This window comes from Pteropus vampyrus, unplaced genomic scaffold (genome assembly GCF_000151845.1).
Source record: "Pteropus vampyrus isolate Shadow unplaced genomic scaffold, Pvam_2.0 Scaffold1, whole genome shotgun sequence".
NCBI lineage: Eukaryota > Metazoa > Chordata > Mammalia > Chiroptera > Pteropodidae > Pteropus > Pteropus vampyrus.
In genome coordinates this window covers 24,814,485-24,831,400 of record NW_011888782.1, presented here as the reverse complement: position 1 = coordinate 24,831,400, position 16,916 = coordinate 24,814,485, and the positions used below count along the sequence as shown (strand labels likewise).

The window sequence follows — 16,916 nt, the reverse complement described above, 5'->3', positions numbered from 1 at the left end:
CTGGAAATATAGCTGAGATCAATAGAGGCAAAAAAAAAAAAAAAAAAAAAGCCTGCCTTTTTTGGAATTAATAATTTAGTGAGGAGAGAGAAAAATAAAAATAATGTAGTAGATGTCAAAATGCTTAGGAAAGAAAATAAGCAGAGAAGGGGTGTAGTGTGTGCAAAAGACTGCAATTTTGTTAAAACAGACCAGGCCTGATGAATTGTTTCATCCTCTTGTGCTCCTTAAAACTTGGAATGTACTGAGCAGCCCCTTCCAGTGCCCGACATGAGTCAAGGATTGGAAGGTCTTCTGCAGGCTTTTCAAGAGCTTCTAGCTGAGATCAGTAAGCAAGAGAATGTTGCTGAATATGAACAGCAGCTGTTTAGGGCTGAGGCACCCAGCTGACTGGATCAACAGCTGAAACTGCCGCCTGATGATGTGCAGACCTCTCACATAGCTTGTCTCTCAGAGTTATATTTAAAGATACTCATTAAATAAAATCCTCATTAATCAGGGTTCCATGGGCATGAATAAAAGTCTAAATTATGAGATTTAGGTTTTGTATGACAATATATACTTGCCCTGCAGAGCTCTGGGTCCTTGCTTATTGGTTATATTCCCTAAATTAGCAAAACTCCTAGAAGAATCCAGAGTGTATCAAGTACTCCATACTCAAAGCCTAAGAAAAGATCATTCCTCTGAAATCCCTATCCCTCATAAATAGTGAGTCATGGATGTTTCCTCTGGAAGTACAGAGATACCTGTCCATATTTTGGTGCCCATTTCTTGACTAGGGCCTGCCTGCAGAATACTGTTGTAGCAGTTAAGAACTTGTGTCCCACTTATGCTGAAGACAAAGGGACGGCTGCTCTGGTAGTTGTTTTGGCACTGTTCTGGTGTCCCTAGAAGGCCAATATGACATGGAGATAGATTTCAAACCATCTGTGTCCATGTCACAGTTGGTAGTCATCCTTCATACCAATTGACGCCTGGAAACATGTCATAGGAGGCTTCCTCCAGGAACCAGGACATCTTTTCTCCTGGGGATGTTAGCACTCCTGATTAGGTACTAGACCTATGGAGAGGCTAGGCTGGCTTTAGGAAAACTAAGACCAGGCCTGATGACTTTTGTTTCATCCTCTTATACTCCTTAACACTTGGTAAGTAAAGCAGCCATTGATATGTATTATCCTACTTACCTCCAGGCTCTTGGTTTCCACAGGTCTCTTTATATAGTGTGCCTTTAAGGATGGAAGAGATTGAGATTTGTGGCCCTGTTCTGTCTGTGGTACTCCCTTACCTCCTGCTGGATAAGCTTTGGGATGGAGAAGGAGGGTGACAGGTTGGGTTTTAGGAGGGCTGTAAGTGTGGAATGAGCAGATGTACTGCTCATTCCAGGCTGGTTCCAGGCTTTTCAGAGGTATCAGAGATGCCTAAAGGATGCGGAAGCTTGCTAGTTTCTGCTCCTACTTTGATATTTAAGCCCTAATGCGTGTCCATCAGTTCTTGCTGAGCATCCTCAAACAACAGCAGTTTACCTAAATTTGGGCAGGATTAAGCAAAAACTTTGGCACATGGGAGAGCAAGAGAGCTATAGAAGCTCGGACCTGATGCTCTACGGCTGAAGAGATCATTGTTAAAACTTCCATTGTGGACGTGGTTCCACAGTGTAGCGGTTAGCACTTCTGCTTTACATGCAGATGGTCCTGGGTTCACACCTCAGTGGAACCACGGTCCATTGTCTATGGCCATGCCACCCTGAACAAGCCTGATGTCTGATCTCAGAAGCTAATCAGGGTCGGGCCTGGTTAGTACTTGGATGGGAGACCACCTAGGAATACCAGGTGCTGTAGGCATTAAAAAAATAAAATAAAAAATAATAATAAAATTTGGCAAGTTAGTCAATATCTCTCATCTTCAGTTTTCACATCTGTAAAATAGAAATTATGTGTTCCTATATAGTAGTGTTGTTATAAGGATTAAATGAAATAATGACCATGAAATACTTAGCAGAGAGGGGCATACATCACACAATAAATTTTAACTATTATTTAGGAGTAGTAGTAGTATCATTAGGTTCTTGGAAAGAGTCAAGGTGAAATGACTTGATAAAGGGTCCAAAAACAGCATATCCTTACATTTTCAACTAGACTAGGTAAGGGACCAACTGTTAAGCACTAATGCTGAAATGATCATCTTAGCTCAATAGTTCTTAAACTTTTATTAAAAAGGCAAGATATAACAAATGTTGACAAGGATGTGAAGAAAAAGAAATACTTGAACGTTGGTGGGAATGTAAATTGGTACAGTAATTACAGAAAACAATATGGAAGTTCCTCAAAAAATTTAAAATAGAACTACCATACAATCTCTCTTCTGGGTATATAGCTGAAGGAAATGAAATATATAATAAAATATTATTTAGCTACAAGAAAGAAGGAAATTCTGCCATTCTTGACAACATGGATGAACCTAGAGGGCAGTATGCTAAGTGAAATAAGCCAGACAGAGGAAAATACTGTATGATCTCACTCATATGTGGAATCTACGAAAAAAAAAAAGAAAGAAAAAGTCGAATTTATAGAAACAGAGTAGAATGGGGCTGGGACGTGGGGGGAATGGGGAGATGTTGGTCAAAGGGTACAAACTTCCAGTTATATGATGAATAAGTTCTGGGGATCTAATGTACAACGTGGTGACTACAGTTAATAATATCGTACTATATACTTAAAATAAACTAAGAGTAGATCCTAAGTGTTCTCACCCCACACAAAAAACCTATGTGAGGTGATAGATGTGTTAATTAACTTGATTGTAGTAATCATTTCACAATGCATACGTATATCAAATTATCACATTATATACTTTGAATATATACAAATTATCAATTTTACCTCAATAAACCTTTTTCCAAAAGCCCTCAAAATTTAATTATTAAAGTTCAGCCTAGCCCATGCAGGCTAGAGGGGCTGGTAGGCCTGTGGTGGTACTGCACCTGCACCTACATGTACTGGGTCCCAGTCTGAGAGTCACAGGGCATAGAGTTGTGCCCCTTAAGCAGCAGACAGACTGTCTTGCAGTTGAGCCCAAGGAAGAAGGAGCATCCTTTGTGAAACCCAGCTGTCCAAGTGCCTCAGGAAGAAGAAAGATCCTTTTTTGTTTCAGACCAGACTGAGCCTTAGTTCTGAAAGGTAGTGCTCAAGTATACTGTTCCAGAGCAGAGTGATAATTGCAGTCCATGAACTGGGAAAGGAGGCAAGGCTCTTTGGAGAAACAGCAGAGTCCCCAGGCTTCAACCTGAAACCACCAGAGTCCCAGCCAGTGGGCAGGTCACAGGATGAAGAATTTTGGCATACATACCAGGGCCTATAAGAAAAGCCGAGCAGAAATATTCATAAAGAAACTGAGCCTGTGTGTGAGAGAGCTATGCATGCTCAGCACATCCTAGCTTTTCCTGAGCAGACAAACACCAAAGACTGGCTACTGGCACCTGAGCTCATTGCCTGAGTCCCAGAGCTTATTGGCATTTGAAGAAGTGGCCATGTATTTTTCCCAGGAAGAATGGGAGTAATGGGATCCCAATTAGAAGGCCCTCTAAAATGAGGTGATGCAGGAAAACTATGAGACTGTCATCTCTCTAGCCATATTTGTGTTCCCTAAACCTAAAGTAATCTGTCTAGAGCAAGGGGAAGAGCCATTGGTTCAAGGATCCATGGAGTTCAAGTACAGTCCCAAAGAGCTGCCTACGGGGTAAATACACAAACATGACACCAAAAATCATCAGCCTACATGCCTTTCTGACTTAGAAATATAAGCATTGATATCAAAAAATGGCCAGAGTGAATGTTTCCCAGAAAAAAAACAGGCAAAGAAAATTACAGTGATATGCACAGGGTGGAGAAAATAGCACCAAGATTTTCAAGTGAAGAGAGAAACTTTTAACCTGGAGACATGAGCTGCTGAAGCTTATGGATCATCACAAGAAAGAATGTAAAGGAGAAGCCTTTTAAATACCAGGAATTAGCAAAAAGCTTCAGAGTTAGCTGTGACTTTATTAAGCACCAAAGAATTCACACTGAAGAGAAACTATAAATGCCCACAGTGTGAATAACAGATTTAGGTGGAATTCCGATCTTAATAAGTACTTAATAATGAACCAAGGAATAAAACCATATAAATGCTCATGAGTGGGAAAAGCTTTAGTCAGGCTTCAAATCTCCACACATACCAAAAAATTCACACTGGAGAGAAGCCCTTTATCTGTCATGAATGTGGGAAAAAATTCAGTCAGAACTCCTACTTTATTAAACACTGGAGAACCCGCCTATGGCATATGCAGGAGAAATTTTAGCAGGCAACTAAACCTTAGATACCAGAAACTCCGCTGGTGAAGGGAAGCTTGACCAGCATCTTCAGTCTGAACAAATTTATCAAGTGGAGGTGGACCCTAAAGTTTATGAAAAAATAAAAAATTATGAAGTACGAAGAATTTTTCCTTGGAAAATTTGGGGATATAAACATTGTTTACAGGAGTTGCAATAAAGTTATACTACTTACTGTTTTTACTTATAACCTACAGGGAATTCTTTAGCAAGAGAGGTGTTCTAAGACCATTCTATATAATGAGAAAATCCTGTTTGGGATTGTACCTGGCAAAATAGCAGGTTCAGCTTCAGATAGCAGATGCAGCCATGCACCAATCAGTCTTCCATGGTCACAGAGGCAAATATTGCATTGATCTCCCAGCCACTCTTATACACAGATGATAGAAATATTTGTAGCATGGTCTTTCATAACAAAAATAATAATATACTTGTTTTATTGCATACCATTGTCTTAAAGATAGCAGGCTTACCAATTTTAATAATCTCATGTGGCAGAAATGAATTCTAATGTAAAGTTTTCCAAGAACCAAATTGGATTTTCTTCCTCTCTTTTCATTGGATATCATGAGAGTTCCTTCTTGAACTGTTTAGCAATTTTATTTTGACTCATATTAATGCAATTTTTACTGTGATAAAATTATATTTATTTCATCACTAGAGAATCTGCCAGATAACTAATAATGCATTTATTTTATGTCTCTGATTGGTGGTGGTTGAAAAAAGGAAAACATTTCTAATAAGATCAGGTGGCAAAAGGTGGGAATTTTTAATTATGGAATACATATTAAATACAAGGAAGAATTTTCTGCAATAAAAAAAAAAGTTCAGCCTAGCAGTCATGAATTAGGATTCTCTTGCCATAATTTGAAATTGACCTAAACGGATATGGATATTCCTAAAATAAAAAACATGATGCAGAGTGGCTTTTCTACAGAATTTTTAATTTCTATTTTTAGGCACTCTATAGGTTGGTAAAAATGATAGTTTCTCTTATTTGTATTATAAAGTACATGTAAATGCACTTTATTCTCTACAGAAAATGAGCTAATGTGAGCAAGTCATCCGATAAAATTAAATTGTGACAAATTAATGATTAACTATTGATAGTCACTTTTTTCATGTCTAGATAATTTTCACTCTTATCTGAGTAATGCAGATTTGTTTTGTTTTAATATAGCAAATATAACAGCATTATAAGTCAGAAATTAAAAGAAAAAAATTTTATTTCAGTATTGCAGGGGAATTGAGTTAGTTTAGCTGGGTTTGGTATTTCTTTATCTTCAATGCACCATAGGCTTCTAGTTCCTTTATCTTTTTAGCCGCTGTTAACCTTGTGCTTAGAGTAGGGTCTGGAAAGCTTTTCTGTGTTCCTGCTCCACCCTCCACTTTTAGCCATCCCTGTATGCTTTTGCCACTTAGGGATCTCTCTCCATGCACTTTTCCCCTACCCCAGAGGTAAGCTATTGCTTACGTGGTACTTGGCTGGTTATAACATGGATAGCCTGTTGTCATGATCCAGCCTAAATTTTAAACCCGGTCTCTTCTTCCTGGGGTTAGGGTGGTGCTTTCTCAGGGTTCTTCCCCTTCTAAACCATGGCAGTCAAACTGCCTCATACCTGTGGTTGGTCTTCAGCAGGAAAGTCTCCTCGTTACTAGCAGACCTCTGCCTTCTATTGACATAAGATTTCTGGGCTCGAAGATTTCTTGTTCCTCTCTCAGAGGTGGAAGGGTTTCAAACCTCCCTTGGGAGTGCTGAGTTTCTACTTGGGTCTGGGGATAGAGTGATTCCTATCATGTCCCTGGGGACAGATTTTGTTGCTATTCCTTCCTTACATGCAATGGAATTTTGTCTGAGCCTTGGAGGTAATAGGGCTTGCTGCTAGTGCTCTAGCAGATTTTAAAGGAAGGGTTTGGGAAAGTGGGTAGTACTTTGAGCATATCACCCAAGAGCAGCCTATCATTTCACGTTTGCATTCACCACTAAGGGCATCTCTTCAGGCCTCCTGCCGGGCTCCCAAACTTTATTTGGTAGAGGTCTACATTCTTCTGTCCAAGGCTCCTAGATATTCTAAACTGACATGCTACCCCACACATGGCCTTTAAGAATTTAAAATTTTAGTTGACTTCTTATCCAGCCACCTTTGCATCCTATGCATCCTATCCTAAAGATGAAATGGTTTAGTTCACAGATACTGAGTCCTATCTCAATTTACTTAGTTGTCTTGAGGCTTCAAATAGCTGATAGACTCAAGAAATATTATTTTTGTAGATTACCTGGTATTTTTTTTTAAGGCAGGAGTAAGATTCTCATGTAGCTTCATATACTAAGTCAGAACTCTCATCTGCTTATTCTTACAGATCAATGTTATATATTTCTCTTCCAATTATGAATGAAAATTACATTAGGATTTGACTAGCTTGGAACCAAACAATCATATAGGTCCCTAAGATCCTAACAAATTAAGCATTATATTCAGCTCTGAGATTCTTAGAGGAGACATAAAGGCAAATAGTAGGTTATACAGTTCTCATAGAAAAATGCAATTTTATCTGGAGGAATTTTTCTTGCATTGAATCCTCGGAGGATTTTTTAATGTAGTTCCTTATAGAAATAACAATATAGAAATTTAAGTTCAAACACCATTTTGTAGAAAATAGTCAAATGTTTTTCAGTTGATTATTTCTTTTCCTAACCTTAATAAAGGTCAAGAGCATACTCCTATTAATAGAAAAATAGGGATTCTAATATTAAATGTGAAAAAAGTAATTTTGACGAGTTTTTCAGAACAATTGAAAATATTTATTTAGAAAACATCTTTAGTTGGAAAACAGCAGAAACAAGAAATATCACATCTAATATAAGCAGTAGAATGCCATGCTGAGTTTAGTTCCCCAATAAAAGCCACATCAATTTATGTATATGGCCAGGGATGAAGGTGTGGAAAAAAAAAAGAAAAAGAGACATGAGATAGAGGTAGAAGATAATTCTGCTTACTGCCTGCAAGTCTTGTTTGGAGAGGAACTTCTGGAAAACCATGAGTTAGGATAGCTCTAGTCTACTAGCATGCCAGAGACAGAATCAATAATGATCTCCCGAAATATAGGATTTGGGTCATTTCTTAGGGTAATTCCTTAAGGGGGTTTTGTTCCACCTATGAATAAAGTTCCTAATTCTACACTAAGCTCATCCTTTGGGACTTCAATCTCATCCCCAGCTTCTTCCCCAAGCTTCTTCCACCAGGGTGCTTGTATATGCTTCAGAGTGGTGAGATGGGCCTGTTTGGCCTTGGCTGCCACAGGTCTGGATCTACTTAAGAAGAGCTCAGGTTCCTTTTCTTCTGCTTCCTTCAGACTTGGTGCCTCTGTAGTAAACAGAAAATAAACAGGTGAGTGTAAGAGTTCTGTACAAACGAGTAGGAACTTGGAAACTAGAGTTATAACTCTGCAACAACAAACAGGGACAGGGTTCCAACTCTGAATCTATTATCACTTCTAGATGTAGATGGCATGTGACTATTCACAAGCTGTAGCTATGGCTCTTAGTAACTGGCCACACCCCCATTCTGTGTTTAAAAAATTTTTTAAAAAGATGTAGATTTTTAAAGATGGTTTATTTAAAGAACAGGAACCTTTAAAATAATAGAACTCATCCTATAGGTGAGGCTCAGTTACAGCCACCTATCCATTCAAAAATACAAAATTTCTAAGTAATGGCATTAAATAGATGACTCTAGCCCTCTCTGCTCCGCATGTACTTATATAAGTGTTTCAGAGACTGACTGAAACACTGTGGCTTCTTGGATGGTATCTCTCATTAAATGTACCAGTAAGGATCAGATGAATTCTTTTGTGATTTTCTTTTTGTAAAGCACTTCATTAAAAATTATGAAATGGCACTGCAACTACTGTCATCATCTACTTCTAAAATACAATCAACAGCTTTTGAGACTACACAAAAGACTGATTAGTAGGGCTTGGCATCTTTAAAGTTAATAACTTGTCTGAGTTGATACATATGAATGATAGCAAGTAGTTAATTAAAAAGGAGGCTATGGGATCTGCATCATTCAAAACTGTGTGCTGGTACGATCTAGATATTTCTGAGGACGGGAGATGAGCTAATAGACCACTAAATGTTGTTTTTCTAAAAACTGATGTCACAGAATGTTGTATAGGTTGTTCCTCTTAGGAAACAAAAATGGAATGAGCACATACTCATTAACTGTTCAATGTTGGTGCTAATCTGAGCCACCAGAGCCTCCCTGTGATGCTGGGCTCTGTCTTCTAGGGCCCTGCCCATGAAGTAGTGTTGTAGTCGTTCTTGCGCTTGGGAATGGAGTTCCTTACTGGTCACATCTGACATCTGAGAGCACTGGGAACAGAGAACAGAAAAAATTGTCACAAGGAGAGTATATACATCAAAGTATGTTTTGCCCACTTAGCAGAAGTTCCAGAATGCTTAGCCGTCTCTCAACTTAACAGTTGAATGTTATGGTTGACGTCTACCTTGTACTCTTGTATAAGCATTACATAGCCTCTTAAAAGCTGCTTTAGATGAAAATGCAAGTGGGGAAGTTTATTTTTGGTATGCTCCCATACCTCACTTCCTCACAGTGTGGTATTCTGGGAGAAGAGGTAAGATTGAAAAATCATAGTGAAAACTATAAAAGACACTGGCCTGGAAGAAGAGCAACAAAGCCAACCCTTTTGTTCTGGATCCCACCTGAAAAGGCTATCTTATTTTCCCCACTCCCAAACTTATCTAAGCCATAATGTTATAACTGCTTCTATTTCATAAAACAATGAACAAAATCAGCCAAAGAACTGTGTCCTTTGGGCTAGTCAGCTACTTAAAGGGAACTTAACTAATTAGTTTGGAGAAGAATGAAATAATCTTAACTTTGAAGCTGATAAATCTTCTGACACCACAGCTTTCTCAAATATTCCAGTTCCTGGATCAGGGATGCATTCCTGTTTTAGCTAACACCTTACTTTTCAGCCATGGAATTTTAAACAGCTACACTAGAGTATGGCTAAAGCAGCACTTCTTTTTTAAAAAGGAGTGTGCATTGGAATCAAATATGGTGCATTAAAAAAAATGGACATTAAAGATTTAAACATAAGAACTAAAACTGTAAAGCTCTTAGAAGAAAAGGTAGAGGAAAAACTTCACAACATTGGATTTGGCAATGATTTCTTACATATCGTAGTGAAGGCACAGGCAACAAAAGAAAAAATAGACAAACTAGACTTCATTAAAATTAAAAACTTTTGTGCATCAAAGGACACTATCAGCAGGGTAAAAAGGAAGCCCACAGAATGGGAGAAAATATTTGCAAATCATGTATCTGATAAGAGATTAATATCCAAAATACACAGAGAACTAAAACTCAACAAAAAAACTTGATTAAAAAATGGTCAAAGAACCTGAACAGACATTTCTTCGATAAAGATACACAAATGGCCAATAAACACATAAAAAGATGTTCAAAATCACTAATCATTAGAGAAATGCAAATCCAAATCATAATACTGCTCCACCCATTAAGACGTGAAAATAACAAATGTTGATGAAGATGTGGGGATAGTCTTGCTGATACAGTATGGAAAATAACTGACTTGAAGCAAAGTCTCCTTTACTAGACTACACCTCTAGGGCCACGAATTATGAGAAGACTCCAAATCCATTAACTCTATGGTAAAGCAATTACATTATCTTATCAACAACATATGTACGTATATATCTGAGACAATGCTTTCTTTGTTGGTGATTATCATGCACTGAAATTGTGTAATATTTCACAGCATAGAAAGCTACATACTGGATGTCTTCTGACATAGTCATCCACTTGTTGCTTCAGCTCAACTCTACGTGCATCAGTGAGTTCTCTGATTCCTTGCCAAGGAGCAAATAGTTTTTTTTTCTTATGGCACTTTGCTAGGAATTTAAGAGTCTGAAAAAAAAAGGGTATTTGTGTGAATGTTCTTCCCTAATAGTAACTATTTTCTTCCTACAACATATGGTAAAAGCAGTTAACTCTGAGTGTGTATGGAGAGAGAACTGTGACAGAGGTAAGGAAGGACAATGACATTTTAATTATATTCTTCTGTAGTGATTTAATATTTTACAAGGATATGTTCATATATTTGTACAGTAAGCAATAAAGATAAAATAAGAAATAAGCATCAATTCTAGTCCCTTATAAACTGAATGATTTTGGGAAAATCACTTATCTCTATAGGACAGGTTCTATGCTTACAGAAAACAGGGATCCTCCCTAATTCTTCTTGGCTTACAGAACTGGAGAGATTGAAGAGATAGTATATAAGAAAAAGCTTAGTAAATGTTCTCCCTCGTGTTGTTCAGAATGGATGCCTGGTGAAACAGGAAATGTTGTAACAGGCAAGATTTAGAGACAAATTTTAAATTATTCCGTCCAACTTTTTTTTCACTCTTCTCCCTTCTTTGTACTTCTTATTTTCATCAAAATTACATGTTCTCATTGTTTAAGCCAAGGGTTGGCAAATTATGTCCCACAGGCCAAATCCACTGCCTATTTTTGAATGGCCTAAGCGTTAAGAATGTTTCTTTCCATTTTTTTTTTTTTTTAAGGCAAGGCAAGCCTTGGTTGATCTCACAGATTGCAAGGACCTTGTCAGCTTACGATTCCTTATTTTTTTATTTTTTACGCCTATAGCACTTAGTCTTCCTAGGTGATCTCCTATCTAAGTACTAACCAGGCCCAACCCTGCTTAGCTTCCCTCACATTTTATGTGGTTCAAAGTTCAAAAAGAAAATAATATTTTGTGACATGAAAATCATATGAAATTAAAATTCAGTATCTACAAATAATGTTTTACTGAAACACAGCCATGCTCATTTGTTTACATATTGTCTACAGCTTCCTTTGTGCTACAATTGTAGAGTTGAATAGTTGCAATAGATTGCATGGCCTGCAAAACCTAAAATATTTTACTGCTTAATGCTTTCCAGTAAAGTTTTATTGATGTAACTGTATTGTTTAAAAGTGTCAGTTCTACAAGAATTGTTAACAAAAAACTATAGTTATCTGCCCACTTATCCTGTCCTCTCCTCTCAAAGACAACTTTAAGTCTTTCAGGTTTTTCTTTTGATGTTTTTATCTCCGTCCACTTTTCTGTGATTTAAGATATAGGTATTATCCATTAACTTTCTTGGATGGAAGATAAGGATTTAGCTCTCTTTCACTGCTTGCACTCCCACATACTTTCCATATCTCCAAACAGCAAATGTATCATAATTTCATGTAAATCAATTGTTCATGTTTACATAATTATGATTACATGAAGGCTATTCAGTTTTGAACCATATATAACTACTTTTTCTTTCTTGTACATTTTAAATTTTCATTGGAATTAATAATGTTGTTTTTCCTGTATTCAGTTTTTTATGTACTTACCACTGACTATATACCACAAACTCTGTCCTAGTTCTCAATACATTAAAACACATCAGGCATTCTATTAAATTCATTTTGTTGGACACAATTTCCAAAGCTTTCTGACCTGGTCCAATCCAGATTGATCACTATAACTGTTACATAGCTATCATCCTGAAATTTCATTCACCATCATCCTGGTGACTCCTTTTCATCCTTCGTGTCTCCTGGATTCTATACTGTCTTCTTTCTCAGGTTATTGTTTTACAGACTTTGTGATGTAAACAAATGTCTTTGGTCTATGTCTACCTCTAACTGATGGTTTGGTTGGGTGTAGAATTCTATTTGGAAATCGTTTTCACTCAAGCACGTGAAAGCCTTACTCCGTTATCTTTTGGCTTCCAATGATGCTGTTGAGAAGTACTTTTGTCCCCAGTATATTGCTCAGTAATGTGACATAAATGAGGGTGTGTTTCTGTCACTGTATTGGACATTTAGTTAGTCTTTTTAATCTAAAACTATGACATTCAGTTCTGGGAAATCTTGAATTATTTGATTTGCTTTTCTCAGGTTTTTTTGTTCTTTTTTTCAAGTGTTTGGATGTTTGACCTCATGGACTGGTTATCTTTTCCTTTTGCCCTGCTTTCTAGATTTCCCAAACCATTTTTCCTAGCTCTTTTATTATGTCTTTTTTTCAGTCAAAATTTATTCTATTTGTTCTCTCTTGTAAACATTTTAGCTTTGTTTCATGTATTATTTTCTCTTAGCTGAGGAAATAACGGATTTTTTAAAGGTTTTCTTTAAATATCTCTATTTCTACCAAGTAGTTTTGCTGTTTCAGCCTTATCATCCTTCAGATGTCCTGTGATACTTTTAGCTCATTATTTATGAGTGGATATTAAAAGCTGTTTAGAAATTCCTAGCAGGTAGGTGGGTAGGGTTTTTCTACTATGAACTTCAATATAGGGCTACTGAACTGGGTGGCTTCATTGGGGTACCTCATTGTCAGTATACTTAGGACTTTTCCCTTGGGCTGTTCAGATTTCTCAAAGAAAAGGCATTCAATCTACTGCTTGCAGGATATAAGCCTGGCTGACAGCAGCTGAGATGAAAAAAGAGCTAGAGATCTTCACATTCAGGATATAAAATTTCCCTAATACCCTCATGTTTTCAGTATGGTACTCGAGCCTTCAATTGTTGAAAGATCCTCTCCTTTCCTTCTAGTCTTCCCTTTTCTTGATTTTTCTTCCTTGCTTCTCCTATTTTTCTTCCAACTCCTGCTGTTAGTTCCACCCTAGGCTTATGATGCTGTGCTGGGATCTTCAGAGAAAAGGTTCCAAAACAGCAGAATCTCTGTCCTTAGATCAAAAAAGACCACCTTGACTTTTCTGTCTCTTTTCTTCATTCTTTGTCATTTCAGGACTCTTTGAAACTGTATTTATCTCCCAATTTTTATTTATTTTCTCAACTGCCAATGATTTGTTTCCCTAAATGCTTTTGTGGTTAGTCTGTGATAGATAAGTGTAATAATACCACAGTACTTTTCTGCTATAATGAAGTAGCCAGAATTAGCCATCACTCTGGCTCTAGAGACCAGATACCAGCAACCATTACTTTCCTTCTACCTTCTGAAGAGATGACAATGCAAGAAAAGAAAATCCTGGAGCATTCAACGGGAAAAGGCAGCTAACTCTTCAAATTTAATTCTAACACTATACCATGTCAGAGAACTCCAACTTTCTAAGTAAGCCTTAGCAAATTTATAGTTTCCTTGATTTTTAGCTACCTAAGAAACAATGCCTCTGGTTTTGCACAAGGTAAGGGAGGAAGAGATGGTAAACAACAGTTCTAGCCTTTCTCTGTGAAGGACACTAATAACCAGTTCCTCCTCAGGGACAAGTTCAATGAAATGATAATCCTTTGTTCTGTGAAACTAATGAATTATCATTTCTTTTGCTTTCTTACCAAGGTCAATTGCAGTACTAATAGAAATATAATGGGTTACATAAATATTTTAAATTTTCTAGTAGGCACATTAAAAAAATTAAAAGAAGTGATATTTTGCATATAGTTATATAAATCTATTATAACTCAATACATGTAAAATATTACCCTTTTGACATGAAATCAATATAAAAAATTATTGATATTTTACACTTTTTTTCCATACTAAAATCCTGTGGGTATTTTATACTTACAACACATCTCAGTTTGGACTAGCTACATGTAAGTACTCAATAGCTACATGTGCATAGTGGGGAAGTCCAATTAAGTATATGTCTTAGAAATGGATGCTTCGAAAGTGTGGCAAATATGTTCTTTAATGACCATTGCCTTGTACTGATTTTCTCTACTACTTTCCTTTTTCTTCCCTGTCTGTACTGTCATTTTTCTTTCTCTTTTCCCTCTTTGAAAGTAATCCTCTTCTTTCCTTTTCTGGTTTTGCTCTGCTTTGACATCACTGTTATTTTTAGTAGTGAGCTGCAAAGACTATAAAAATGACCTTGACCCATCCCTTTTTGATTTTACTTCAACACAGACCCATATTCCTCTTTTTGGGTGGGTAAGATATGAGGCAGATGCAACATATTTTTTTCCTCTTACGCCGAAGGAAAGTGTAAATCTCAAACAACTTTGCCTTCATAGCCCTTAGTTTTTCTCTTATAATGACCCTTGCTTCTCTCTCAAAGGAATGGTGGACAAGATGGGGTATCTCATTTTAGAGTCCTTTTACAAAGTATTAGGCTTATCTAAATCAGGCAAGGTAGTGAGACAACTTAATAAGGACCCAGTTGATTCTTTGGCATGGAAGAGTTTAAAAAGGAGGTAGCTATGAGGTAAAAGTATTAGAAAGAACTCAAGAATTTCTCTACAGGAAGTGTCTTTAGTACTGACATCCATGGGTTAATCCTTAGCTGGTCTTATTTAGCAGAGGGTAAATATCAGGTAGGGGTGCAATTTAGGGGTGGTACAGGAATGTTTGATGCAGATATAGCCTGAGATCCCCAGAAAAGTGTGAGGAAAGAGACAACCAACATCTCTTCTTTTTTTCCTAGAACTTATTCTACTTTTTTTTTAATGGTTTTTAAAAATCCTGGTAAAATGTTAATCACAGACAGTTCAACAAAGAGGTTGTTCAAAATCTATCACTGTGAAAAAGTGAAATTGACCTAACATTCAACAATAAGGTATTATAAAACTAAATGCTATGAGACCTAAAATACTAATATGAAAGTTAACTATGTATAAATGAACAACCAGGTATTAGAAAAACTGGTCATTAAATAGCCTTGTGCTTTTCCAAGCAAACACACACACACACATACACACACACACGCACACGCACACACACACGGTCCAGATAAATCCCAGGAAATTATCATTTGATATCATTCTAAAAAACAAAAAAAGAAAACCATTCTATAATTCAAAAATTATAATGATCTAATTATACCTAATACATTATCTATGCATTAAAAAATATCAAATGATATGCTGTACTTGCATAAGACTTTGTAATTTACAAAACACTTTCCCATAAATTAAGTCATCTGATCCAAATAACTGAATGAAAAAAGTAGGATACGCATCCATTCACATATTAAGCACATGTTGAGAGCTGAGAACAATAAAAAAGATTTAGTTCCTTATCCCTGAAATGCTCACAGTCCCAGTAAGAAAGAAAAAAAATTAACGAATAAACACTGCAGTATGGTAAATGTGTACAAGGGTCTATGAAAGTACTAAGGACTGAAGTCTAAATTAGTCTGGCCAATGGCAAGAAGGTTATTTTATAGAGAAAAAAAAAAAAAACCAAGGCTCAGGAAAGCTAAGTGACTTGACGAAGTCTTTACTGTAGATAAATAACAAAGTCAGGTTTGAACCCATATTTTTGCCTCCTCATCCAGTACTCTTTTTACTACATCAGACTCACTGCTCTCTGAAGTGTGACAGCTGCTTTATACTCCGTGAGAGATGGCCTCTGTTGGCGAAAATTTTTCCTTTCCCTGTACCCTCTCCAATGTTTCTGGATAATCAATGCTGATTTCTCTTCTAGTTCCCGATTATGTTTTTCCACCTGACCTAAAAAGATGACAGACACTATTACAACCTACTCACCTCTATGCTTTCTCAAATTCTGGAATCAGGTCAATGATAGCAACAACAATCTTGCAGTTCTTTTATTTTTTTTCAATACTGTTCACTGATTTTCCCAATTTTATTATTTTACAATAGTTCTAAGATTTTAGAAACAAAGCACTCCAAAACTTTTTTCAGATTGTGCAGCTTCTTTAGAGAAAAGACTCATAATGTTTTCTGTCATGGGAATGAGGAAAGAGTTGAATATCCAACAGCAAGAATGTTTAGAAAAAAGAATCACAAGTACATGGTTAGAAAGTCACTTAGTACCACCAGAAGGAAGGGGTAAAACATGTGTATGTGTTATCTACTCTGTGTGCTTCTAAATATCTCTTCAGTCACTCATTTGGCTATTCAGAATCAATAGTTAGATGACTTTCTTTTTACTGTCTGGGAGTTGGTCAGCATATAGCCCAGATTTCACAATAGCTAATTAATAGAATAAGGCAGTAGAAGGCAATAATAAAAAGAGATGTATTTGAGAGATAGTACAGAAAAATTGATAAAATTTAATGACGGCTGGATGTGGAGGTAAGAAAAAAACTGTAGGATGCCTCATAGATGGGAAACTGAGTAGACTATTGGTGCAATTATCTGAGATGGGGAATAGAGAGAAAATTAGAGGGGAGAGATAATGACTAGATTTGGGGATACTTGTGGATAGCTAAGTAAAGCTATTGAACAGACAGCTGGCTATAGTGCTATATTGTCCAATATAGCAGACACTAGCCACAAATGGCTAAAGTGAAATAAATTTAAGAATTCAGGTCCTCGAGTACACTAGCCACATTTTAAGTACTCAATAGCCACCTCTAGCCAGCAGTATGTATTAGACAGTGCAGACACAGAACGTTGCATTTTTATAGAAAGTTCTGTTAAGCTAGAGCGTAGGAGAGAGGGTGAGGATGCAGACGAGATTTCAGAGTGCTCAGCACTCATTTAGTAGTTGAAGCTACAGTTATGGATGGGATACCTTAGAAAGAGCAAT

General features: G+C 36.8%; 1 protein-coding gene and 2 pseudogenes across 9 annotated transcripts in view; 2 read left to right on the top strand and 1 right to left on the bottom strand.

Annotated features, from left to right (window-relative positions):
* Nucleotides 1–1,725: 1,725 nt before the first annotated feature.
* Nucleotides 1,726–1,841, top strand: LOC111736508 (annotated as a pseudogene).
* A 1,044-nt stretch (nucleotides 1,842–2,885) lies between these two features.
* Nucleotides 2,886–6,535, top strand: LOC111730475 (annotated as a pseudogene).
* Nucleotides 6,536–7,147: 612 nt separating this feature from the next.
* Nucleotides 7,148–16,916, bottom strand: part of IQCB1 (IQ motif containing B1) — a 41,566-nt gene continuing 31,797 nt past the window's right edge. For 8 of the 9 annotated variants that reach the window (XM_011371610.2, XM_023521547.1, XM_011371527.2 and 5 more), the window contains 4 exons: nucleotides 15,723–15,871; nucleotides 10,193–10,324; nucleotides 8,586–8,742; nucleotides 7,148–7,732 (listed from right to left, as the gene is read on the bottom strand). In XM_011371610.2, the coding sequence (XP_011369912.1) occupies nucleotides 7,503–7,732; nucleotides 8,586–8,742; nucleotides 10,193–10,324; nucleotides 15,723–15,871 (668 nt within the window). In that variant the 3' untranslated portion in view covers nucleotides 7,148–7,502. The remainder of the gene's footprint in view (nucleotides 7,733–8,585; nucleotides 8,743–10,192; nucleotides 10,325–15,722; nucleotides 15,872–16,916) is intronic. The other variant, XM_011371688.2, reaches the window with a different exon arrangement.